Source organism: Scyliorhinus torazame, chromosome 2, assembly GCF_047496885.1.
Source record: "Scyliorhinus torazame isolate Kashiwa2021f chromosome 2, sScyTor2.1, whole genome shotgun sequence".
NCBI lineage: Eukaryota > Metazoa > Chordata > Chondrichthyes > Carcharhiniformes > Scyliorhinidae > Scyliorhinus > Scyliorhinus torazame.
The window spans coordinates 398319546-398345132 of NC_092708.1; the positions used below are offsets into that span (position 1 = coordinate 398319546).

Below are 25587 nucleotides of genomic sequence, written 5' to 3' on the forward strand. Positions count from 1 at the left end.
CTGCCTCACAGAGCCAGGGTCCTGGGTTAACACTGCTACCTCACAGTACCAGGGACCCGGGCTAACACTGCTATCTCACAGTGCCAGGGACCTTTGTTAGAACTGCTTTCTCACAGTGCCAGGGACCCGGGTTAACACTGCTGTCTCACAGTGCCAGAGACCCGGGTTAACACTGCTGTCTCACTGTGCCAGGGACCTGTGTTAGAACTGCTGTCTCACAGTGCCAGGGACCCGGGTTAGCACTGCTGTCTCAGTGCCAGGGACCCGGGTTAACACTGCTGCCTCACAGTGCCAGGGTCCTGGGTTATCACTGCTGCCTCACAGTGCCAGGGACCCTGGTTAACACTGCTGTCTCACAGACCCAGGGACCTGGGTTAACACTGCTGTCTCAGTGCCAGGGACCCGGGTTAACACTGCTGTCTCACGGTGCCAGAGACACGGGTTAACACTGCTGTCTCACTGTGCCAGGGACCTGTGTTAGAACTGCTGTCTCACAGCGCCAGGGACCCGGGTTAACACTGCTGCCTCACAGTGCCAGGGACCCGGGTTAACACTGCTGTCTCACAGTGCCAGCAACCCGGGTTAACACTGCTGTCTCACAGCGCCAGGTACCCGGGTTAACACTGCTGCCTCACAGTGCCAGGGACCCGGGTTAACACTGCTGCCTCACAGTGCCAGGGACCCGGGTTAACACTGCTGCCTCACAGTGCCAGGGACCCGGGTTAACACTGCTGCCTCACAGTGCCAGTGACCCAGGTTAACACTGCTGCCTCACAGTTCCAGGGACCCGGGTTAGCACTGCTGCCTCACAGTGCCAGGGACCCGGGTTAACACTGCTGTCTCACATTGCCAGGGACCCGGGTTAACGCTGCTGTCTCACAGTGCCAGGGACCCGGGTTAACACTGCTGTCTCACAGAGCCAGGGACCCGGTTAACACTGCTGCCTCACAGTGCCAGGGACCCGGGTTAACACTGCTGCCTCACAGTGCCAGGGACCCGGGTTAACACGGCTGTCTCACAGTGCCAAGGACCCGGGTTAACACTGCTGTCTCACAGTGCCAGGGACCCGGGTTAACACTGCTGTCTCACAGTGCCAAGGACCCGGGTTAACACTGCTGCCTCACAGTGCCAGGGACCCGGGTTAACAATGCTGTCTCACAGCGCCAGGGACCTGGGTTAACACTGCTGTCTCATAGTGCCAGGGACACGGATTAACACTGCTGTCTCACAGTGCCAGGGACCCGGGTTAACACTGCTGTCTCACAGTGCCAGGGACCCAGGTTAACACTGCTGTCTCACAGTGTCAGGGACCCGGGTTAACACTGCTGTCTCACAGTGCCAGGGACGCGGGTTAACACTGCTGTCTCACAGTGCCAGGGACCCAGGTTAACACTGCTGTCTCACAGTGCCAGGGACCCGGGTTAACACTGCTGCCTCACAGTGCCAGGGACGCGGGTTAACACTGCTGTCTCACAGTGCCAGGGACCCGGGTTAACACTGCTGTCTCCCACGCCAGGGACCCGGGTTAACACTGCTGTCTCACAGTGCCAGGGACCTGTGTTAGAACTGCTGTCTCACAGTGCCAGGGACCCGGGTTAGCACTGCTGTCTCAGTGCCAGGGACCCGGGTTAACACTGCTGTCTCACAGTGCCAGGGACCTGTGTTAGAACTGCTGTCTCACAGTGCCAGGGACCCGGGTTAACACTGCTGTCTCACAGTGCCAGAGACCCGGGTTAACACTGCTGTCTCACAGCGCCAGGGACCCGGGTTAACACTGCTGTCTCACAGTGCCAGGGATCCGGGTTAACACTGCTGTCTCACAGTGCCAGGGACCTGTGTTAGAACTGCTGCCTCACAGCGCCAGGGACCCGGGTTAGCACTGCTGTCTCACAGTGCCAGGGACCCGGGTTTACACTGCTGCCACACAGAGCCAGGGCCCCGGGTTAACACTGCTGTCTCACAGTGCCAGGGACCCTGTTAACACTCCTGTCTCACAGCGCCAGGGACCCGGGTTAACACTGCTGTCTCACAGTGCCAGAGACCTGGGTTAACACTGCTGTCTCACAGTGCCAGAGACCCAGGTTAGCACTGCTGCCTCACAGCGCCAGGGACCTGGGTTAACACTGCTGTCTCACTGTGCCAGGGACCTGGATTAACACTGCTGCCTCACAGTGCCAGGGACCCGGGTTAACACTACTGTCTCACAGTGTCAGGGACCCGGGTTAACTCTGCTGCCTCACAGTGCCAGGGACCCGGGTTAACACTGCTTTCTCACAGTGTCAGGGACCCGGGTTAACACTGCTGCCTCACTGTGCCAGGGACCCGGGTTAACACTGCTGTCTCACAGTGCCAGGGACCCGGGTTAACACTGCTGCCTCACAGTGCCAGGGACCCGGGTTAACACTGCTGCCTCACAGTGCCAGTGACCCAGGTTAACACTGCTGCCTCACAGTGCCAGGGACCCGGGTTAACACTGCTGCCTCACAGTGCCAGGGACCCGGGTTAACACTGCTGTCTCACAGAGCCAGGGACCCGGGTTAACACTGCTGTCTCACAGTGCCAGGGACCCGGGTTAACACTGCTGTCTCACAGTGCCAGGGACCCGGGTTAACACTGCTGTCTCACATTGCCAGGGACCCGGGTTAACGCTGCTGTCTCACAGTGCCAGGGACCCGGGTTAACACTGCTGTCTCACAGTGCCAGGGACCCGGGTTAACACTGCTGCCTCACAGTGCCAGGGACCCGGGTTAGCACTGCTGCCTCACAGTGCCAGGGACCCGGGTTAACACTGCTGCCTCACAGTGCCAGGGACCCGGGTTAACACTGCTGTCTCACAGTGCCAGGGACCCGGGTTAACACTGCTGTCTCACAGTGCCAGGGACCCGGGTTAACACTGCTGTCTCACATTGCCAGGGACCCGGGTTAACGCTGCTGTCTCACAGTGCCAGGGACCCGGGTTAACACTGCTGTCTCACAGCGCCAGGGACCCGGGTTAACACTACTGTCTCACAGCGCCAGGGACCGGGTTAGCACTGCTGTCTCACCCTGCCAGGGACCCGGGTTAACACTGCTGTCTCACAGTGCCAGGGACCCGGGTTAACACTGCTGTCTCACAGCGCCAGGGACCCGGGTTCACACTGCTGTCTCACAGCGCCAGGGACCGGCTTAGCACTGCTGTCTCACCCTGCCAGGGACCCGGGTTAACACTGCTGTCTCACAGCGTCAGGGACCCGGGTTAACACTGCTGACTCACAGCGTCAGGGACAAGGGTTAACACTGCTGTCTCACAATGCCAGGGACCCGGGTTAACACTGCTGACTCACAGCGCCAGGGACCCGGGGTTAACACTGCTGTCTCACAGTGCCAGGGACCCGGGCTAACACTGCTATCTCACAGTGCCAGGGACCCGAGTTAACACTGCTGCCTCACAGTGCCAGGGTCCCGGGTTAACACTGCTGTCTCACAGCGCCAGGGACCCGGGTTAACACTGCTGTCTCACAGAGCCAGGAACCAGGTTAGCACTGCTGCCTCACAGCGCCAGGGACCCGGGTTAACGCTGCTATCTCACAGTGCCAGGGACCCGAGTTAACACTGCTGTCTCACAGTGCCAGGGACCCGGGTTAACACTGCTGTCTCACAGAGCCAGGAACCAGGTTAGCACTGCTGCCTCACAGCGCCAGGGACCCGGGTTAACGCTGCTGTCTCACAGTGCCAGGGACCCGGGTTAACACTGCTGTCTCACAGCTGCAGGGACCCGGGTTAACACTGCTGTCTCACAGTGCCAGGGACCTGGGTTAATACTGCTGTCTCAGTGCCAGGGACCCGGGTTAACACTGCTGTCTCACAGTGCCAGGGACCCGGGTTAACACTGCTGTCTCACAGTGCCAGGGACGCGGGTTAACACTGCTGCCTCACAGTGCCAGGGACGCGGGTTAACACTGCTGCCTCACAGTGCCAGGGACGCGGGTTAACACTGCTGTCTCACAGTGCCAGGGACGCGGGTTAACACTGCTGCCTCACAGTGCCAGGGACGCGGGTTAACACTGCTGTCTCCCACGCCAGGGATCCGAAGAGCGCAGGTTTCCTAAAGAGGCAGAACCCCCGCCGTCTCCCGGCCCCGCCCACTGTCTCCCAGGCAAGCCTGACACCTGCCCCACTGCAGGCCAAACCCCAGCCCTGGGGGGGGTTGAGCATGCCGCCCGATTTCATGCCCTTGATTGCCATCCTGTGCCCCCCCACCTGCCATCCTGTGCCCCCCACCTGCCATCCTGTGCCCCCTCACCTGCCATCCTGTGCCCCCATGTGCCAACCTTCCCTGTTGGGGAGGGGTGGAAAATTCCAGCCTCTGCTTCTATGAATAAAGCCAGGATCCCGTATCCTTCAATAACTTCCTCAGCTCACACTCAGACCCTGCACAATTTACACACTTGTTAACCTCCAGATCCCACTGCTCCTGCACCCACTTTCGAATTATATCCCCATTCAGTCTATCCTCTGGTAATCTTTGCTTAACTTTCTCCCTCCAAGTTAGACAATCCTGGCTTTCACTCGTCCAAGATTAGAGAGTGTCAGAGTGAAGGAAGGGGAATTGTTTGAAACAGAGGGTTCACATCATCTAGGCACAGACCCAATATTCAAAAAGCGAAAAAAAGACAAGACTCTGGGGATATGGATATCAGATAGTTGATGGGCCGAATGGTCTAGTCTGTCGAGTTTCACTCACTGAAACGACTACACGATGACATTAATAAGTTCCATCCAACCATCAGACTCACCATGGACTACTCTCCAAAATCAGTTGCATTCTTGGACACACTCGTCTCCATCAAGGACGGTCACCTGAGCACTTTGCTTTACCGCAAACCCACAGATAACCTCATGATGCTCCACTTCTCCAGCTTCCACCCTGAACACATTAAAGTAGCCATCCCGTATGGACAAGCGCTCCGTATACACAGGATCTGCTCAGACGAGGAGGAGCGTAACAGACATCTACAGACGTTGAAAGATGCCCTCGTACGAACGGGATATGGCGCTCGACTCATCGATCGACAGTTCCAACGCGCCACAGCGAAAAACCGGACCGACCTCCTCAGAAGACAAACATGGGACACAACCGACAGAATACCCTTCGTCGTCCAGTACTTCCCCGGAGCGGAGAAACTACGTCATCTTCTTCACAGCCTTCAGCACGTCATTGATGACGATGAACATCTTGCCAAGGTCATCCCCACACCCCTACTACTTGCCTTCAAACAACCGCGCAACCTCAAACGAACCATTGTTTGCAGCAAACTACCCAGTCTTCAGAACAGTGACCACGACACCACACAACCCTGTCATGGTAATCTCTGCAAGACGTGCCAGATCATCGACATGGATACCACCATTACACGTGAAACCACCCACCAGGTACGCGGTACATACTCGTGCGACTCGGCCAACGTTGTCTACCTCATACGCTGCAGGAAAGGATGTCCCGAAGCGTGGTACATTGGCGAGACCATGCAGACGCTGCGACAACGAATGAACGGACATCGTGCAACAATCACCAGGCAGGAATGTTCCCTTCCAGTCGGGGAACACTTCAGCAGTCAAGGGCATTCAGCCTCTGATCTCCGGGTAAGCGTTCTCCAAGGCGGCCTTCAGGACCCGCGACAACGCAGAATCGCCGAGCAGAAGCTTATAGCCAAGTTCCGCACACATGAGTGCGGCCTCAACCGGGACCTGGGATTCATGTCGCATTACATTCATCCCCCACCATCTGGCCTGCGAAATCCTACCAACTGTCCTGGCTTGACACAATTCACACCTCTTTAACCTGGGGTTACCCCATCTCTGGATCTGTAAAGATTTAATCACCTGCTAATGCTCGCATTCCAAGCATTGTCTGGCATCTTTGAATTTGTCTATATATGTGTTTCTGGAACATACCTCTTCATTCACTTGAGGAAGGAGCAGCGCTCCGAAAGCTAGTGACATCGAAACAAACCTGTTGGACTTTAACCTGGTATTGTAAAACTTCTTACTAGTTTCACAAACACACACCCGCTGTTTGTGGAAGCATTGCCCAATTTCCCTGCCTATCACACTCCAGCACACACACACATCCTGTTATAAAGATTATTGTCTGCTGATTTTCAAGTCTCCTAACTCTGGCAGTTGAGCCTTAGTTGGACAATCGCTCACCTCCTGAATCACAACATCTCTGACAGTGCAGCACTCCCTCAGTACTGACCCTCTGACAGTGCAGCACTCCCTCAGTACTGACCCTCTGACAGTGCGGCACTCCCTCAGTACTGACCCTCTGACAGTGTGGCACTCCCTCAGTACTGACCCTCTGACAGTGCAGCACTCCCTCTGTACTGACCCTCTGACAGTGCAGCACTCCCTCAGTACTGACCCTCTGACAGTGTGGCACTCCCTCAGCACTGACCCTCTGACAGTGCGGCCCTCCCTCAGTACTGACCCTCTGACAGTGCGGCACTCCCTCAGTACTGACCCTCTGACAGTGCGGCACTCCCTCAGTACTGACCCTCTGACAGTGCAGCACTCCCTCAGTACTGTTCCTCTGACAGTGCAGCACTCCCTCAGTACTGATCCTCTGACAATGCGGCACTCCCTCAGTACTGACCCTCTGACAATGCGGCACTCCCTCAGTACTGACCCTCTGACAGTGCAGCACTCCCTCAGTACTGACCCTCTGACAGTGCGGCACTCCCTCAGTACTGATCCTCTGACAATGCGGCACTCCCTCAGTACTGACCCTCTGACAATGCGGCACTCCCTCAGTACTGACCCTCTGACAGTGCAGCACTCCCTCAGTACTGACCCTCTGACAGTGCGGCACTCCCTCAGTACTGACCCTCTGACAGTGCGGCACTCCCTCAGTACTGACCCTCTGACAGTGCAGCACTCCCTCAGTACTGACCCTCTGACAGTGTGGCACTCCCTCAGTACTGACCCTCTGACAGTGCAGCACTCCCTCAGTACTGACCCTCTGACAGTGCAGCACTCCCTCAGTACTGACCCTCTGACAGTGCAGCACTCCCTCAGTACTGATCCTCTGAGTGTACTGCTCCCTTTGAATTTAGACAAGTTAAAAGTGAACCGCAATGTCGTTGTTCTGACTGGAGTCACATCTTGGCCCAGATTGGGTGGGAATTGTGAATTTCCTTCTCTGAAGGACATTTGGGTTTTTACAAACACGGTCTCCTGCCAACACTGGAAGGCCTCTCCCCGCCTGTCCGTGCTGTGTCCGTGCCCAATGCTGTCACTGTGCAGTCTTCTGATGATTGACCCTTTAGGATCTCGCTATCAGATTGCATGGATTTGACTGACTGGACGATGGCCGCCAATGTCTTTCCTCAGAGGGTGGGATCCTTGGCGAAGCGGTGACTGGGAGTTACTGAAGATGGCACCCTGAGCAGAGGGGATTGTTCGAATATCCCTCCGCATTCATTGCCTGTGTGTAATTCGAGCGGATTCTGACCAACTGGCACAGTCTGGTTTTACTGCCCTGATGTTCGTCCCGTTTTCAGGATGATGGTGGGAGCTCTGGCCTGTGGGCTGACACCCATCCACACAACCCCCTTGTCACCATTCGGTTGAGTACAGCAGCAATAGGGTTAGACCCTGGGTACGTTGCTATGGTGCCCAGTAGATGTGAGGGACGATGAATACTAATTAACAAAGGAGTAGTTAGTTAAATATGCAGTTGCAATAACTGTTTGATCAGCATCTCACCCCTCCTGCCTCCTCCCTCACTCAGAACACCACCGAGTCGAAGATGAAACCTGGCTCTTCACCGTGTTGGTGACTATCTGACATCTCCATCACCGAGACCAGCTGTTTATTCCCAGACTTAGAAAACATTCAATTCAATTCTCAAATACCTGTGGTTGGATTTGATTTCATTTTCTGGGTACGATCAGGAACATAACCGCCATGCTCCCGAACCTACTGTTCAGGTTGTGATGGGGAAGCCAGGTCAGTGACGGCTGAACCTCCAATCCCGCTTGGGGAGGCCCAATCTGTTTCACCCAGCAGCCAGGTTGCACGTGGACCCGGCCTAGTGGCAGCAGCTTGGAGCTGGGGGAGGGAATACCTTAGAGTCTCCGGGTTGGTCAGAGGTCACTCTGGGTGACTGTCCTTCCTCTCTACAGCCCCCGTCGACTGGCTGCTCGTAGCCGAGCTCCTCTTGTACATGCTGAGTCAGTGCTTCCTGCGTGTTGTTCAGCAGTAAATCCCTCTGCTCCGTCAGATTGGCCAACCTCCCGCCTTGAGCTTCGATCGAAATCTCACTCCCCTGTCGAGAGAGTGAAGATTCAGTTAGCACCAATTATTTCCCAGCTCCTCCCACCGCAGCTCAACCTGGTTCCACGGGTCCCAGCCTATTGTCAACATAGAAAGAGTCCATTTGTCCCATCAGGTATATACTAACCCTTATCTGGAGCCACCTGATACTTACAACAATTTACACTTACTTAGGGCGGGACTTAACGCGAAAACAACAGAGTCCTGTTTGGGCAGGATTAACAGGGTGTTTCCCCGGCGCTCCTATCAATCGAGACTCTTGTTTTTTTGGGGGGCCTTGGCGAGGAACACCCCACTGAGGCTGCGCTTACCTCCATAGGGGCTGTTTAGCACAGGGCTAAATAGCTGGCTTTGAAAGCAGACCAAGGCAGGCCGGCAACACGGTTCGATTCCCGTACCAGCCTCCCCGAACAGGCACCGGAATGTGGCGACTAGGGGCTTTTCACAGTAACTTCATTCGAAGCCTACTTGTGACAATAAGCGATTTTCATTTTCATTTCCTGCACTGAGGATCCCAGGGTGGCACTGCCAGGGTTCCAGGGTGGCAGCGGGAATGCCAGGGTGCCACCCTGCCCAGAGCCCGGCCACCCAGGGGTCGCCGTTTGGCTGGGATGTCCCCCTCCCCCAGGTGCCGTTATGTCTGGTCCACATTTGTGTGGGGCAGGGCGAGGCGGCGCCCTGGCCAGATCTCCCAGGCACGTGCGTCTGTTCCCGGGACTCGGGAAAATCTGGCCCAATGGGCCACGAGGGAGAGATCCAGGTCGCGTGACAGACCTCTCGCGAGATTAAACGGCCTCGTAGCCGTCGAGTGTGGCCCAACGTGTGTTTAACATCAGGAAAAGGTGTGGAGGGGTGGAGGGGGAGTGAAACTTGGCGAGTTTGGTTTTGGGGGGCAGGGGGTCCTGTTGGAGGAGGGAGAGGCAGAGATATTTCAGGAGGGAATTCCAGGGTGCAGGGTCCAGGCGGCACAAGGTAAGACTGTTGGGTTTGGATGGTAGAATCGGGGAGAAGACAGTGGAAGAGATGGAGATTGGAAGAGTCGGTCTTTGGAGGGATGTAATCACACGGAAAGCATTGTGACGAATTGGGAATCAAATTGAAATAGCGAGGGTCAGGTGGATTGAGGGGCAGATCGAGAAGGTCAGTGTCTGAGCTCCTGGACGAGGGCAGATGATGAGTGTTTGATTACAACTCCGTGAAGCACCTTGAAAATATGTGGATAGGAATAAATTTATCATAGAATTTACAGTGCAGGGACTTCCGGGTGCGGCGATGACCAGCTGAGTCGCACGTTTCGGCAGCTCCCGGTGAAACGGACTTTTGGGCTCTTGATAGGAGCCCCAACGGCAATTTTGACGGCTAAAAACACTGTGCGGTAAACCAGAAGGGAATCCCCCCTGGATACGGATGAAAAAAGGAGGAGAAAGTGGCCGGATTGCAGTGGATCCTTTAGAGCAGCGGCAAGGAAGGCAAGCAAAAACCAAGATGGCGTCGGAAGGTGGCAGTTTAACATGGGGCCCTGAACAACAAGAGTTCTTGAAATGCTGTGTGGAAGAGCTCAAAAAGGAAATGAAGAAAGAGCTGTTGGCCCCGATACTACAGGCGATCGAAGGGCTAAAGGAGGAACAAAAGACCCAGGAGCGGGAGCTTCGGGTCGTGAAGGCAAAGGCAGCCGAGAATGAGGACGACATACAGGGCCTGGTGGTGAAGACGGAGACGCATGAGGCACATCAGAAACGATGTGTGGAAAGGTTGGAGGCACTGGAGAACAACGCAAGGAGGAACAACTTGAGGATTCTTGGTCTTCCTGAAGGTGCGGAGGGAGCGGACGTCGGGGCATATGTGAGCACGATGCTGCACTCGTTAATGGGAGCGGAGGCCCCGGCAGGTCCGTTGGAGGTGGAGGGAGCATACCGAGTGATGGCGCGAGGACCGAGAGCAGGAGAAATTCCCAGAGCCATAGTGGTGAGATTCCTCCGTTTTAAGGATAGAGAAATGGTCCTTAGATGGGCAAAGAAAACTCGGAGCAGTAAATGGGAGAACGCGGTGATCCGCGTTTATCAAGACTGGAGTGCGGAGGTGGCGAGAAGGAGGGCGAGCTTTAATCGGGCCAAGGCGGTGCTTCATAAAAAGAAGATAAAATTTGGAATGCTGCAACCGGCAAGACTGTGGGTCACATATCGAGGGAGGCACCACTACTTTGAGACGGCGGATGAAGCGTGGACTTTTATTGTGGAAGAAAAACTGGAACGAGCGAGTTATTAAAAAGAACGTTTGAACAAAGTGGTGGGGCGAATGTGGGGGGCGAAGAGGGGGGCTTAAAAAGGGGGGAAAGAGGAGTTTTATGTACTAATCCTGCGATGTGGTAACTTTTCTCTCTTCCACAGGTGGTGATGGGGGGAGGAGGGGAGGTGGAGGAGATGGGGCGTTGGTCATTGGGGGCGGGGCCAAGGGAGAAGTGCGGGCTTGGTTCCCACGCTATGATAATCATAGCGGGAATAGAGAAGCAGGAAGGAGGGGGCGTCGCACAGTGCGAGCCGAGGTCACGGGGGGAAGCCGAGGTCGGCCAGAGTTTGCTGACTTCTGGGAGCAACATGGGAGGAGTAATTACGCTAGCGGGGGATCTAGCGGGGGGGGGGGTGGGAGGGGGGAATTACTGGGTTGCTGCTGCTGGGGAGAGGGGGGAGCTGGGATGGGAGGGGATGGGCGGGGGGGCACCGCCTGGGGGAGATACAGCTGCGTGGGAACCGGGTGAGGAGCTGGAAAAAGGGGATGGCTAATCGACAAGCGGGGGGGGGGGGGGGGGGGGGGTAGGAAGCCCCCCAACCCGGCTGATCACGTGGAACGTGAGAGGGCTGAACGGGCCGATAAAGAGGGCACGGGTACTCGCACACCTTAAGAAACTTAAGGCAGATGTGGTTATGTTACAGGAAACGCACCTGAAACTGATAGACCAGGTTAGGCTACGCAAAAGGATGGGTGGGGCAGATGTTTCATTCGGGGCTCGATGCGAAAAACAGGGGGGTGGCTATATTAGTGGGGAAGCGGGTAATGTTCGAGGCAAAGACTATAGTGGCGGATAACGGGGGCAGATACGTGATGGTGAGTGGCAAACTACAGGGGGAGACGGTGGTTTTGGTAAACGTATATGCCCCGAACTGGGATGATGCCAATTTTATGAGGCGGATGCTAGGATGCATTCCGGACCTAGAGATGGGAAAGCTGATAATGGGGGGAGATTTTAATACGGTGTTGGAACCAGGGCTGGATAGGTCGAAGTCCAGGACTGGAAGGAGGCCGGCAGCAGCCAAGGTACTTAAAGATTTTATGGAGCAGATGGGAGGTGTAGACCCGTGGAGATTTAGCAGACCTAGGAGTAAGGAGTTCTCGTTTTTCTCCTATGTCCATAAAGTCTACTCGCGAATAGACTTTTTTGTGCTGGGAAGGGCGTTGATCCCGAAGGTGAGGGGAACGGAGTATACGGCTATAGCCATTTCGGATCACGCTCCACACTGGGTGGACTTGGAGATAGGGGAGGAAACAGGAGGGCGCCCACCCTGGAGAATGGACATGGGACTAATGGCAGATGAGGGGGTGTGTCTAAGGGTGAGGGGGTGCATTGAAAAGTACTTGGAACTCAATGATAATGGGGAGGTCCAGGTGGGAGTGGTCTGGGAGGCGCTGAAGGCGGTGGTTAGAGGGGTAGTGGGTGCCTGGAACTCACTACCGGAGGAGGTAGTGGAGGCAGGGACGATAGGGACATTTAAGGGGCATCTTGACAAATATATGAATAGGATGGGAATAGAAGGATACGGACCCAGGAAGTGTAGAAGATTGTAGTTTAGTCGGGCAGTATGGTCGGCACGGGCTTGGAGGGCCGAAGGGCCTGTTCCTGTGCTGTACATTTCTTTGTTCTTTGTTCTTTGTTCTTGGGAGCTGATATCAATAAGGGCACATAAAGGGAAGCAGGAGAGTAAGGAACGGGAGCGGTTGCTGCAAGAACTTTTGAGGGTGGACAGACAATATGTGGAAGCACCGGAGGAGGGACTGTACAGGGAAAGGCAAAGGCTACATGTAGAATTTGACTTGCTGACTACGGGCACTGCAGAGGCACAATGGAGGAAGGTACAGGGTGTACAGTACGAATATGGGGAGAAGGCGAGCAGGTTGCTGGCACACTAATTGAGGAAAAGGGGAGCAGCGAGGGAAATAGGGGGAGTGAGGGATGAGGAAGGAGAGTTGGAGCGGGGAGCGGAGAGAGTGAATGGAGTGTTCAAGACATTTTATAAAAAATTATATGAAGCTCAACCCCCGGATGGGAGGGAGAGAATGATGGGCTTTTTGGATCGGCTGGAATTTCCCCAAGGTGGAAGAGCAGGAAAGGGTGGGACTGGGAGCACAGATCGAGGTAGAAGAAGTGGTGAAAGGAATTAGGAGCATGCAGGCGGGAAAGGCCCCGGGACCGGATGGATTCCCAGTCGAATTCTATAGAAAATATGTGGACTTGCTCGCCCCGGTATTGACGAGGACCTTTAATGAGGCAAAGGAAAGGGGACAACTGCCCCCGACTATGTCTGAAGCAACGATATCGCTTCTCTTAAAGAAGGAAAAGGACCCGCTACAATGCGGGTCCTATAGACCTATTTCCCTCCTAAATGTAGATGCCAAGATCCTGGCCAAGGTAATGGCAATGAGAATAGAGGAATGTGTCCCGGGGGTGGTCCACGAGGACCAAACTGGGTTTGTGAAGGGGAGACAGCTGAACACGAATATACGGAGGCTGTTAGGGGTAATGATGATGCCCCCACCAGAGGGGGAAACGGAGATAGTAGTGGCGATGGATGCCGAGAAAGCATTTGATAGAGTGGAGTGGGATTATTTGTGGGAGGTGTTGAGGAGATTTGGTTTTGGAGAGGGGTATGTTAGATGGGTGCAGCTGTTGTATAGGGCCCCCGATGGCGAGCGTGGTCACGAATGGACGGGGATCTGCATATTTCCGGCTCCATAGAGGGACAAGGCAGGGATGCCCTCTGTCCCCATTATTGTTTGCACTGGCGATTGAGCCCCTGGCGATAGCGTTGAGGGGTTCCAAGAAGTGGAGGGGAGTACTTAGAGGAGGAGAAGAACACCGGGTATCTTTGTATGCGGACGATTTGCTACTATATGTGGCAGACCCGGCGGAGGGGATGCCAGAAATAATGCGGATACTTGGGGAGTTTGGGGATTTTTCAGGGTATAAATTGAACATGGGGAAAAGTGAGTTGTTTGTGGTGCATCCAGGGGAGCAGAGTAGAGAAATAGAGGACCTACCGTTGAGGAAGGTAACAAGGGACTTTTGTTACCTGGGGATCCAGATAGCCAAGAATTGGGGCACATTGCATAGGTTAAATTTAACGCGGTTGGTGGAACAAATGGAGGAGGATTTCAAGAGATGGGATATGGTATCCCTGTCACTGGCAGGGAGGGTGCAGGCGGTTAAGATGGTGGTCCTCCCGAGATTCCTCTTTGTGTTTCAGTGCCTCCCGGTGGTGATCACGAAGGCTTTTTTTTTTAAAGGATTGAAAAGAGCATCATGGGTTTTGTGTGGGCCGGGAAGACCCAGAGAGTGAGGAAGGGATTCTTACAGCGTAGCAGGGATAGGGGGATGCTGGCACTACCGAACCTAAGTGAGTATTATTGGGCCGCTAATATTTCAATGGTGAGTAAGTGGATGGGAGAGGAGGAGGGAGCGGCGTGGAAAAGATTAGAGAGGGCGTCCTGTAGGGGGACTAGCCTACAGGCTATGGTGACAGCCCCATTGCCGTTCTCACCGAGGAACTACACCACAAGCCCGGTGGTGGTGGCTACACTGAAGATTTGGGGACAGTGGATACGGCATAGGGGAAAGACTGGAGCCTTGGGGGGGGTCCCCGATAAGAAACAACCATAGGTTTGCCCCGGGGGGAATGGATGGGGGATATGGAATGTGGCAAAGAGCAGGAATAACGCAACTGAAAAATCTGTTTGTGGATGGGAAGTTCGCGAGTCTGGGAGCGCTGACCGAGAAATATGGGTTGCCCCAAGGGAATGCATTCAGGTATATGCAACTGAGGGCTTTTGCGAGGCAACAGGTGAGGGAATTCCCGCAGCTCCCGACACAAGAGGTGCAGGACAGAGTGATCTCAAAGACATGGGTGGGGGATGGTAAGGTGTCAGATATATATAGGGAAATGAGGGACGAGGGGGAGATTATGGTAGATGAACTAAAAGGGAAATGGGAAGAAGAGCTGGGGGAGGAGATCGAGGAGGGGCTGTGGGCAGATGCCCTAAGTAGGGTAAACTCGTCGTCCTCGTGTGCCAGGCTAAGCCTGATTCAGTTTAAGGTATTACACAGGGCACATATGACTGGAGCACGGCTCAGTAAATTTTTTGGGGTGGAGGATAAGTGTGCGAGGTGCTCGAGAAGCCCAGCGAATCATACCCATATGTTTTGGTCATGCCCGGCACTACAGGGGTTTTGGATGGGGGTGACAAAGGTGCTTTCAAAAGTAGTGGGGGTCCGGGTCGAACCAAGCTGGGGGTTGGCTATATTTGGGGTTGCACAAGAGCCGGGAGTGCAGGAGGCGAGAGAGGCCGATGTTTTGGCCTTTGCGTCCCTAGTAGCCCGGCATAGGATATTGCTAATGTGGAAAGAAGCCAAGCCCCCGGGGGTGGAGACCTGGATAAATGACATGGCGGGGTTTATAAAGCTAGAGCGGATTAAGTTTGTTCTAAGGGGGTCGGCTCAAGGGTTCACCAGGCGGTGGCAACCGTTCGTCGAATACCTCGCAGAAAGATAGATGGAATGGAAAAAAGAAGGCAGCAGCAGCAGCCCAGGATCGGGGGGTGGGGAGGAACCAGAAGGACTCTCAGGGTTGTTAATATATACTGTATAATATGTATAGGTCGTTGCTACAGATAATTATATATTGGACTGTTAAATTATATTTTTGGAGAGTGTTACTTGTGATAAGGCAGTTGCCAATTAGGGTTAGTTTTCATTTCTGTTATTAATTATTTATTCATTTTTTGTTTATAAAATAGGTCATTGTTATTTGTGTTGTTATAATGTTGTGTAAAGGATGCACAATGTACTGTGTTGGTTGACCAAAAATTTTCAATAAAATATTTTTTTAAAAAAAGAATTTACAGTGCAGAAGGAGGCCATTCGGCCCATCGAGTCTGCACCGGCTCTTGGAAAGAGCACCCTACCCAAGGTCAACACCTCCACCCGATCCCCATAACCCAGTAACCCCACCCAACACTAAGGGCAATTTTGGACACTAAGGGGCAATTTATCATGCCCAATCCACCTAACCTGCACATCTTTGGACTGTGGGAGGAAACCGGAGCACCCGGGGGAAACCCACGCGCACACGGGGAGAACGTGCCGACTCCGCACAGACAGTGACCCAAACCGGAATCGAACCTGGGACCCTGGCGCTGTGAAGCAATTGTGCTAACCACTGTGCTACCGTGCTGCCCTTAAATGTCGCTTGTGTCGTCCGTCACGTATACTCACCCGCTGTAACCTTTCCATCTCTGCATCACACTCCTGTAACCTTCCCAACAGGGCCTGGAAGAGACAATAAAATGGTTCCAAATTAAAGGAGGCCTGAATTGGACATCAACACAGAGATGTACAGCTAAAAAAATAGCACTTGCTTGATCGCATCAAACTTGAATATCGCTGAAACAAGAGACATGCTGCTGAACCTTTTCACCTCGCACTGATCAGGACAAGACTGCCAAATTTCAAATTCTCACCTCAATTTAGAAGAAGCTGCTGATTGATTGGAAGCCAATTTTGGTTGCTTTCTCCATGGCAACAACTCCACCATTGGGGAACTATAGGCTCCCCACACTCCCGGGTAATTAAAAACAAAAAGGCCCACGGCTTGACCATATACCTTTAGTTTGCAGAGAAGGATCCCTGTGTCTGAATGTATGTCACTTCTAGCAAATGTCAATGAACCATGCTATTAGCTCGTCTGATTCCCTGAAGTTGGTGGTTAGTGTAGCTATTAGCAGATTCAGTAAATGCTGCCCAATCACAGAATCACATCTAACAGTCGACGTTTTGTTGTTGGTTTTGCAAGGATGGGTTTTGCGTCTGTCTCGTATTACCCTGGAATGGCAAAGTATCCCAGAGATCTGAACGGCCGTTCCATGTACCACCATGAGGTGGTCAGATAATTACCCCCAACAGAATGCTGCCATTAGTCCAAAACCGACCTTCTGTCTCCCACACGAGAAAAGCCGTGCGTGAATTTCAGTTCTGGTCTGACGCCCAGAAAATACACCCCAGTGATTGGCTGATTAAATCAAGACACAAGGTCGTTCAGATGTTCAGGCGGAGTAGACCGACTCGCCCAGTCCTCACTCGCCCGGGCCCTCGCTCGCCCACCCCTCGCTCGCCCGGGCCCTCGCTCGCCCACCCCTCGCTCGCCCGGGCCCTCGCTCGCCCGGGCCCTCGCTCGCCCGGGCCCTCGCTCGCCCGGGCCCTCGCTCGCCCGGGCCCTCGCTCGCCCGGGCCCTCGCTCGCCCGGGCCCTCGCTCGCCCGGGCCCTCGCTCGCCCGGGCCCTCGCTCGCCCACCCCTCGCTCGCCCGGCCCCTCGCTCGCCCACCCCTCGCTCGCCCGGGCCCTCGCTCGCCCGGGCCCTCGCTCGCCCACCCCTCGCTCGCCCACCCCTCACTCGATCAGCCCATTCTCGAGTAGTCTGCTCTCACAGAACCAGAACCGAAAGATCTGCTGTTCGGGCTGTTCAGCAAGGGTGGAATCACATTACCTGTAACATGGTGCTCTGCTGTGTTGTGAACTCCTGTAGATGTCCCAGCTGAGTGTTCACTTGGTCCATCTTTGTGAAGACTTCAACGGTACAAATCACTTCTTCCGGTAATCCCAGGGATTCCTTACACTCCTCCATCACACCAACAAGCCCCTTCATCTCCTCCAGATTTTCGAGGATTATCTAAACTCAGGAAGTAAATGTCTTTACAAACAGGACACAACATGTCTGGACATTGAGAGGTCACAATACAGGAGAGGACTGCAGATTAGACTATGGAGAAACACAGCAATGGTCAAGTCTTTGGGCTCGAAGACCTGCCGACAAATACCTGGCCTCAAATACCACGCTCAAGGAAAACCCCAATACACACATTCCTGTTAAACGCGCCTCAATACCCAAGGAGAAAGCTGGTACCTCTCTGTTCGCCAAATGCTCCTGGATGGTCAGATCATAGAGATCGATGGAGGACAGGATGGTGTTGATCTTTGAAAGTTTATTTTCAAAGATTTTCACTTCGGTCTCGATATCACCCACCTCCTGTAATAGAAACAGAAATTCCACTCGGGGTGATTTAGAGACGCAATGGGGGGTCCCGGGTCATGGGTGGGGCAAGGTAAGGGGTACAATCGATATGGGGGTAGAGTGGGTTGTGTTAGGACACCAGGGGGTTGGGGTTACAGTGGGTTTGGAGATTATAGTTGGTTTGGAAGCACAGTGGGTTTTGGGGGTACAATCGATATGGGGGTACAGTGGGTTTGGGAGTACAGTGGGGTTGGGGGTACAGTGGGGTTGGGGGTACAGTGGGGTTGGGGGTACAGCGTATTTGGGATTCAGCGGGTTTTGGGGGTACAGTGGGTTTGGGGTTCAGCGGGATTTAGAGATAGTGGGTTTGGGGTACAGTGGGTTTGGGGTACAGTGGGTTTGGGGTACAGTGGGTTTGGGGTTCAGTGGGTTTGGGGTTCAGTGGGTTTTGGGGGTACAGCGGGATTTAGAGATAGTGGGTTTGGGGTTCGGTGGGTTTTGGGGTCCAGTGGGTTTGGGGTCCAGTGGGTTTTGGGGGTACAGCGGGTTTTAGGGGTACAGTGGGTTTGGAGTACAGTGGGTTTGGGGGTACAGTGGGTTTGGGGGGTACAGTGGGTTTGGGGGGTACAGTGGGTTTGGGGGGTACAGTGGGTTTGGGGGGTACAGTGGGTTTGGGGGGTACAGTGGGTTTGGGGGGTACAGTGTTGGGTGTTCAGATTGGGTGAGCAGGTCTGATGAAATGAAATGAAATGAAAATCGCTTATTGTCACAAGTAGGCTTCAAATGAAGTTACTGTGAAAAGCCCCTAGTCGCCACATTCCGGCGCCTGTTCAGGGAGGCTGGTACGGGAATTGAACCGTGCGGCTGGCCTGCCTTGGTCTGCTTTCAAAGCCAGCGATTTAGCCCTGTGCTAAACAGCCCCTCATTCTGCAAAGCTGCCTCACCGTGGCGATGAGCTCCAACTCGGTCAGCTTGTGCTCAATGGCCTCCTGTCGCGTGGACACAGCCTGTTGCAGCTCACTGAGACGCTGCATCATCTCCTCCGTCCGGTACATCACTGACAGCTCCTCCAATCGAGAGGCAACATCCTGCAGATTATTTTGTTTCTGTCGGCTTCCCTCCCCCATCACCTTAAATATAGAAAGGAAACGGAGGAAGAAATTCACAAATGACCAGAAAGAGACACAAACGCACTGGACCCCCCCCCCCCCCCCAATAATCACTGGACCTCCCCCTAAACCCACTATATCCCCCCCCCCCCCAAATCAACTGGGTCCCCAAACTCACTGGACCCAAGTTAACCAAGTCTGAAAATGCAAACCTGGGAGGGTCAGAATTCCAGAAGGATACAATTTAAAAGCAGGAACGTTGGTCTGGATTCTCTGCCCCAACGCCGAAATTGCGTCTGCCGCCGGAGGGGGGGGGGGGGGAATCCAGTTTCCCGCATGAAATTGGGACCGGCGCCAGTTCCTCGATTCTCTGGCCCCCGAATAGCAGCGTACTCTGAGAGTACGTCGCGCTGCGTATCCCCCACCTGCGGCCATTGCCAGAGACCCGGCCCGCTATTCTCCGCCCCCGGCGGTGTCGCTGTAATATGGTGCCAGCCGCTCTGGGAAACTCGCGAGGCGGCTGCGAACTCAGTCCACGGTCGCCATGGTCAGGACGGGCCGATCGGAGGGCAAGGGGGGACGTCATTCGGTACAGGGCTTTTATTGTGCGGGCGGATCGGGGGCACTATTTCCGCTGTCTGAGTCTGCCACGGAGCACCGCGCGGCCGCTGCCTGCTAGCCCCATGCGGGGCTCGGAATCGGTGGCCTTTTGACGCCAGTTTTTCTGGGGTGAAAGAGCACAGTTTTCACAACAGTGTGGGGACATAGTCCCAAAAACAGAGAATCCAGCCCGTGGAACATTGTGAAGAGTTCTGACATTCAGAGTCTAACCAAGGATATCGAGGATGCAGGAAGATTCCCGAGGATTGGATTGGATTTGTTTATTGTCACGTGTACCGAGGTACAGTGAAAAGTATTTTTCTGCGAGCAGCTCAACAGATCATTAAGTACATGAGAAGAAAAGGGAATAAAAGAAAATACATAATAGGGCAACACAACATATACAATGTAACTACATAAGCACTGGCATCGGATGAAGCATACAGGGTGTAGTGTTCATGAAATCAGTCCATAAGACGCTCGTTTAGGAGTCTGGTGACAGTGGGGAAGAAGCTGTTTTTGAGTCTGTTCGTGCGTGTTCTCAGACTTCTGTATCTCCTGCCCGATGGAAGGAGTTGGAAGAGTGAGTAAGCCGGGTGGGAGGGATCTTTGCTTATACTGCCCGCTTTCCCCAGGCAGCGGGAGGTGTAGATGGAGTCAATGGATGGGAGGTAGGTTCGTGTGATGGACTGGGCTGTGTTCACGACTCTCTGAAGTTTCTTGCGGTCCTGGGCCGAGCAGTTGCCATACCAGGCTGTGATGCAGCCTGATAGGATGCTTTCTATGGTGCATCTGTAAAAGTTGGTAAGAGTCAATGTGGACATGCCGAATTTCCTTAGTTTCCTGAGGAAGTATAGGCGCCGTTGTGCTTTCTTGGTGGTAGCGTCGACGTGGGTGGACCAGGACAGATTTTTGGAGATGTGCACCCCTAGGAATTTGAAACTGCTAACCATCTCCACCTCGGCCCCGTTGATGCTGTCAGGGGTGTGTACAGTACTTTGCTTCCTGAAGTCAATTACCAGCTCTTTAGTTTTGCTGGCATTGAGGGAGAGGTTGTTGTCGCTACACCACTCCACTAGGTTCTCTATCTCCCTCCTGTATTCTGACTCGTCGTTATTCGAGATCTGGCCCACTATGGTTATATCGTCAGAAAACTTGTAGATGGAGTTGGAACAGATTTTGCCACACAGTCGTGTGTGTACAGGGAGTAGAGTAGGGGGCTAAGTATGCAGCCTTGCGGGGCGCTGGTGTTGAGGACTATTGTGGAGGAGGTGTTGTTGTTCATTCTTACTGATTGTGGTCTGTTGGTCAGAAAATCGAGGATCCAGTTGCAGAGTGGGGAGCCAAGTCCTAGGTTTTGGAGCTTTGATATGAGCTTGGCTGGGATTATGGTGTTGAAGGCGGAGCTGTAGTCAATAAATAGGAGTCTGATGTAGGAGTCCTTGTTTTCGAGATGCTGTAGGGATGAGTGTAGACCAGGGAAATGGCGTCTGATGTGGACCGGTTGCAACGGTATGCGAATTGCAGTGGATCAAGGCGTTCTGGGAGTATGGAGGTGATGCGCTTCATGATCAACCTCTCGAAGCACTTCATTACGACTGACGTCAGGGCCACCGGACGGTAGTCATTGGGGCACGTTGCCAGGTTCTTCTTTGGTACCGGTCTGATGGTGGTCTTCTTGAAGCAGGTGGGGACCTCGGAGTGGAGTAGGGACAGGTTAAAGATGTCCGTGAATACCTCTGCCAGCTGGTCCGCGCAGGCTCTGAGTGCACGACCAGGGATCCTGTCTGGGCCCGTCGCCTTCCGAGGGTGATTTCAGAACTAAGAGATTGTACCCATCCAGACAGATTTACAGGCTGCCGATGCTCCCAAGAAAAGTGAAGGCCAAGGGATTTGCTGTTGGCTGTCAAAACCCCCCCCCACGAGGCACAGCTAGACCTCAGATTAATGGCTTTCAAAGGTTGGGTACCCCTAACACAACAGCACTCCCTCCATATCCAAAAACTAATTTGATTACACTTGTGGGGCGAAGGCGAGAGACCAGGGGGTAGGACTGAGCAGATAAGCTGCCACAGGATGGATGGGCCGAATGGCTTCATACTGTGCAGTAAAACCCAACAGTACTGAGCTGAATCTCAGTGTCAATGAGTTCACCGACAGTTTTACGCCCCGAGTCACCATTTTAAATTCTCACTGTGAAGGAAGTTGGACCAGGAAAACTCACCTGAAAGACGAGGATCTGTTTTCTGAGGGACTTGGAGGAGCTGTAGTCAGTCTTGTTGGAGAGTAAAGTGTCAGTACCCTCATTGCAGCACACTGCTGAGCTGCTGCCCTGTCTGTACTCCTCCAGGCATTCTGGGATCTGCACAAACACAATCATCAAAATCCCAATGTTCACGGAACAGGTGGAATGGAAATGCTGAGGAAATAAACATTTATACTGGAATTACCCAGAGTCAGTACCCAATAACCCCATCACGGGGTTAGATACAGAGTAAAGCTCCCTCTACACTCCCCATCAAACACTCCCAGGACAGGTACAGCACAGGGTTAGATACAGAGTAAAGCTCCCTCGACACTGTCCCCATCAAACACTCCCAGGACAGGTATAGCACGGGGTTAGATACAGAGTAAAGCTCCCTCTACACTGTCCCCATCAAACACTCCCAGGACAGGTACAGCACGGGGTTAGATACAGAGTAATGCTCCCTCTACACTGTCCCCATCAAACACTCCCAGGACAGGTACAGCACGGGGTTAGATACAGAGTAAAGCTCCCTCAACACTGTCCCCATCAAACACTCCCAGGACAGGTACAGCACGGGGTTAGATACAGAGTAAAGCTCCCTCTACACTGTCCCCATCAAACACTCCCAGGACAGGTACAGCACGGGGTTAGATACAGAGTAAAACTTCCTCTACACTGTTTCCATCAAACACTCCCAGGACAGGTACAGCACGGGGTTAGATACAGAGTAAAGCTCCCTCTACACTGTCCCCATCAAACACTCCCAGGACAGGTACAGCACGGGGTTAGATACAGAGTAAAGCTCCCTCTACACTGTCCCCATCAAACACTCCCAGGACAGGTACAGCACGGAGTTAGATACAGAGTAAAGCTCCCTCTACACTGTCCCCATCAAACACTCCCCAGACAGGTACAACACGGGGTTAGATACAGAGTAAAACTCCCTCTATACTGTCCCATTAATCACTCCCAGGACAGGTACAGCACGGGGTTAGATACAGAGAAAAGCTCCCTCTACACTGTCCCCATCAAACACTCCCCGGACAGGTACAACACGGGGTTCGATACAGAGTTAAGCTCCCTCTACACTGTCCCCATCAAACACTCCCAGGACAGGGACAGCACGGGGTTAGATACAGAGAAAAGCTCCCTCTACACTGTCCCCATCAAACACTCCCCGGACAGGTACAACACGGGGTTAGATACAGAGTTAAGCTCCCTCTACACTGTCCCCATCAAACACTCCCCAGACAGGTACAACACGGGGTTAGATACAGAGTAAAACTCCCTCTATACTGTCCCATTAATCACTCCCAGGGCTGGTACAGCACGAGGTTAGATACAGAGTAAAGCTCCCTCTACACTCCCCATCAAACACTCCCAGGACAGGTACAGCACGGGGTTAGAGACAGAGTAAAGCTCCCTCGACACTGTCCCCATCAAACACTCCTAGGACAGGTACAGCACGGGGTTGGATACAGAGTAAAGCTCCCTCTACACTGTCCCCATCAAACACTCCCAGGTCAGGTACAGCACGGGGTTAGATACAGAGTAAAGCTCCCTCGACACTGTCCCCATCAAACACTCCCAGGACAGGTACAGCACGGGGTTAGATACAGAGTAAAGCTCCCTCTACACTGTCCCCATCAAACACTCCCAGGACAGGTACAGCACGGGGTTAGGTGCAGAGTAAAGCTCCCTCTACACTGTCCACGTCAAACACTCCCAGGACAGGTACAGCACGGGGTTAGATACAGAGTAAAGCTCCCTCTACACTGTCCCCATCAAACACTCCCAGGACAGGTACAGCACGGGGTTAGATACAGAGTAAAGCTCCCTCTACACTGTCCCCACCAAACACTCCCAGGACAGGTACAGCACGGGGTTAGATACAGAGTAAAGCTCCCTCTACACTGTCTCCATCAAACACTCCCAGGACAGGTACAGCACGGGGTTAGATACAGAGTAAAGCTCCCTCTACACTGTCTCCATCAAACACTCCCAGGACAGGTACAGCACGGGGTTAGATACAGAGTAAAGCTCCCTCTACACTGTCTCCATCAAACACTCCCAGGACAGGTACAGCACGGGGTTAGATACAGAGTAAAGCTCCCTCTACACTGTCCACGTCAAACACTCCCAGGACAGGTACAGCACGGGGTTAGATACAGAGTAAAGCTCCCTCTACACTGTCCCCATCAAACACTCCCAGGACAGGTACAGCACGGGGTTAGATACAGAGTAAAGCTCCCTCTACACTGTCCCCATCAAACACTCCCAGGACAGGTACAGCACGGGGTTAGATACAGAGTAAAGCTCCCTCTACACTGTCCCCATCAAACACTCCCAGGACAGGTACAGCACGGGGTTAGATACAGAGTAAAGCTCCCTCTACACTGTCTCCATCAAACACTCCCAGGACAGGTACAGCACGGGGTTAGATACAGAGTAAAGCTCCCTCTACACTGTCCACGTCAAACACTCCCAGGACAGGTACAGCACGGGGTTAGATACAGAGTAAAGCTCCCTCTACACTGTCCCCATCAAACACTCCCAGGACAGGTACAGCACGGGGTTAGATACAGAGTAAAGCTCCCTCTACACTGTCTCCATCAAACACTCCCAGGACAGGTACAGCACGGGGTTAGATACAGAGTAAAGCTCCCTCTACACTGTCCACGTCAAACACTCCCAGGACAGGTACAGCACGGGGTTAGATACAGAGTAAAGCTCCCTCTACACTGTCCACGTCAAACACTCCCAGGACAGGTACAGCACGGGGTTAGATACAGAGTAAAGCTCCCTCTACACTGTCCCCATCAAACATCCCCAGGACAGGAAGGGTATGTGTTAAAGAGACAATACTGAGAGCGAGAGAATGGTGCAGTGTGAGAGATGGTGCTTAGGGGCCGTAACCTTGTTCAGTAATCCTGTTCTCTGTTCTGCGTTACGGGACAGCTGCTGGTGTTGTTGGAATGGTTTGAGCAGCTTATCCATCAGCTCCTGGGCCTGGTCGGGTTCCTGCTCTGCCAGCTCTAGGACTCCTGCATCGAGCTGTGAAAGCACCGAGTGCCAGTCATCTATCGCCCTCCAGATCCTCTGTGGAAACAGGAACAGGGGTTACCCCGGAACACAAGGAGCACTGGGGAAACATCAGGAAGATTTGGTTTCACCTGCAAACCCTTACAGTGAGATACTATGTCAGCCCCAGCAGGGACTGTGATAGCGCGAGGTATCAGCGAGGAGGCTTCTTAAACAACAAAGTCATTCACTGGAACAAACAAGGTTAAACTCGGTACAGGAACAGCAATCACAATCCAGGTCTCTACTTCCTGACTTGCCCACAGTGACCGGGCTCCTGCTCCCCGGGCTGTCTTCCCGGGTTCCCTGCGCTGTCTTCCCGGGGTTCCTGCGCTGTCTTCCCGGAGTTCCTGCGCTGTCTTCCCGGGTTCCCTGCGCTGTCTTCCCGGGGTTCCAGCGCTGTCTTCCCGGGGTTCCTGCGCTGTCTTCCCGGGGTTCCTGCGCTGTCTTCCCGGGGTTCCAGCGCTGTATTCCCGGGGTTCCAGCGCTGTCTTCCCGGGGTTCCTGCGCTGTCTTCCCGGGGTTCCTGCGCTGTCTTCCCGGGGTTCCTGCGCTGTCTTCCCGGGTTCCCTGCGCTGTCTTCCCGGGGTTCCTGCGCTGTCTTCCCGGGGTTCCAGCGCTGTATTCCCGGGGTTCCTGCGCTGTATTCCCGGGGTTCCTGCGCTGTCTTCCCGGGGTTCCTGGCTGTATTCCCGGGGTTCCAGCGCTGTCTTCCCGGGGTTCCTGCGCTGTATTCCCGGGGTTCCTGGCTGTATTCCCGGGGTTCCAGCGCTGTCTTCCCGGGGTTCCTGCGCTGTATTCCCGGGGTTCCTGGCTGTATTCCCGGGGTTCCTGGCTGTATTCCCGGGGTTCCTGCGCTGTCTTCCCGGGGTCCCTGCGCTGTCTTCCCGGGGTCCCTGC

The 25587-nt window shown here is 54.0% G+C and overlaps 1 protein-coding gene across 2 annotated transcripts in view; it reads right to left on the reverse strand.

Annotated features, from left to right (window-relative positions):
- The window catches only part of LOC140406132 (uncharacterized), a 430113-nt gene that overhangs the window by 138664 nt on the left and 265862 nt on the right, over positions 1–25587 (reverse strand). For both annotated transcript variants that reach the window (XM_072494284.1, XM_072494278.1), the window contains exons 31-37: positions 24523–24705; positions 21583–21720; positions 18594–18779; positions 17542–17664; positions 17125–17307; positions 15857–15910; positions 8108–8308 (exon numbers count right to left, since the gene is read on the reverse strand). In XM_072494284.1, coding sequence (XP_072350385.1) covers positions 8108–8308; positions 15857–15910; positions 17125–17307; positions 17542–17664; positions 18594–18779; positions 21583–21720; positions 24523–24705 — 1068 coding nt within the window. The remainder of the gene's footprint in view (positions 1–8107; positions 8309–15856; positions 15911–17124; positions 17308–17541; positions 17665–18593; positions 18780–21582; positions 21721–24522; positions 24706–25587) is intronic.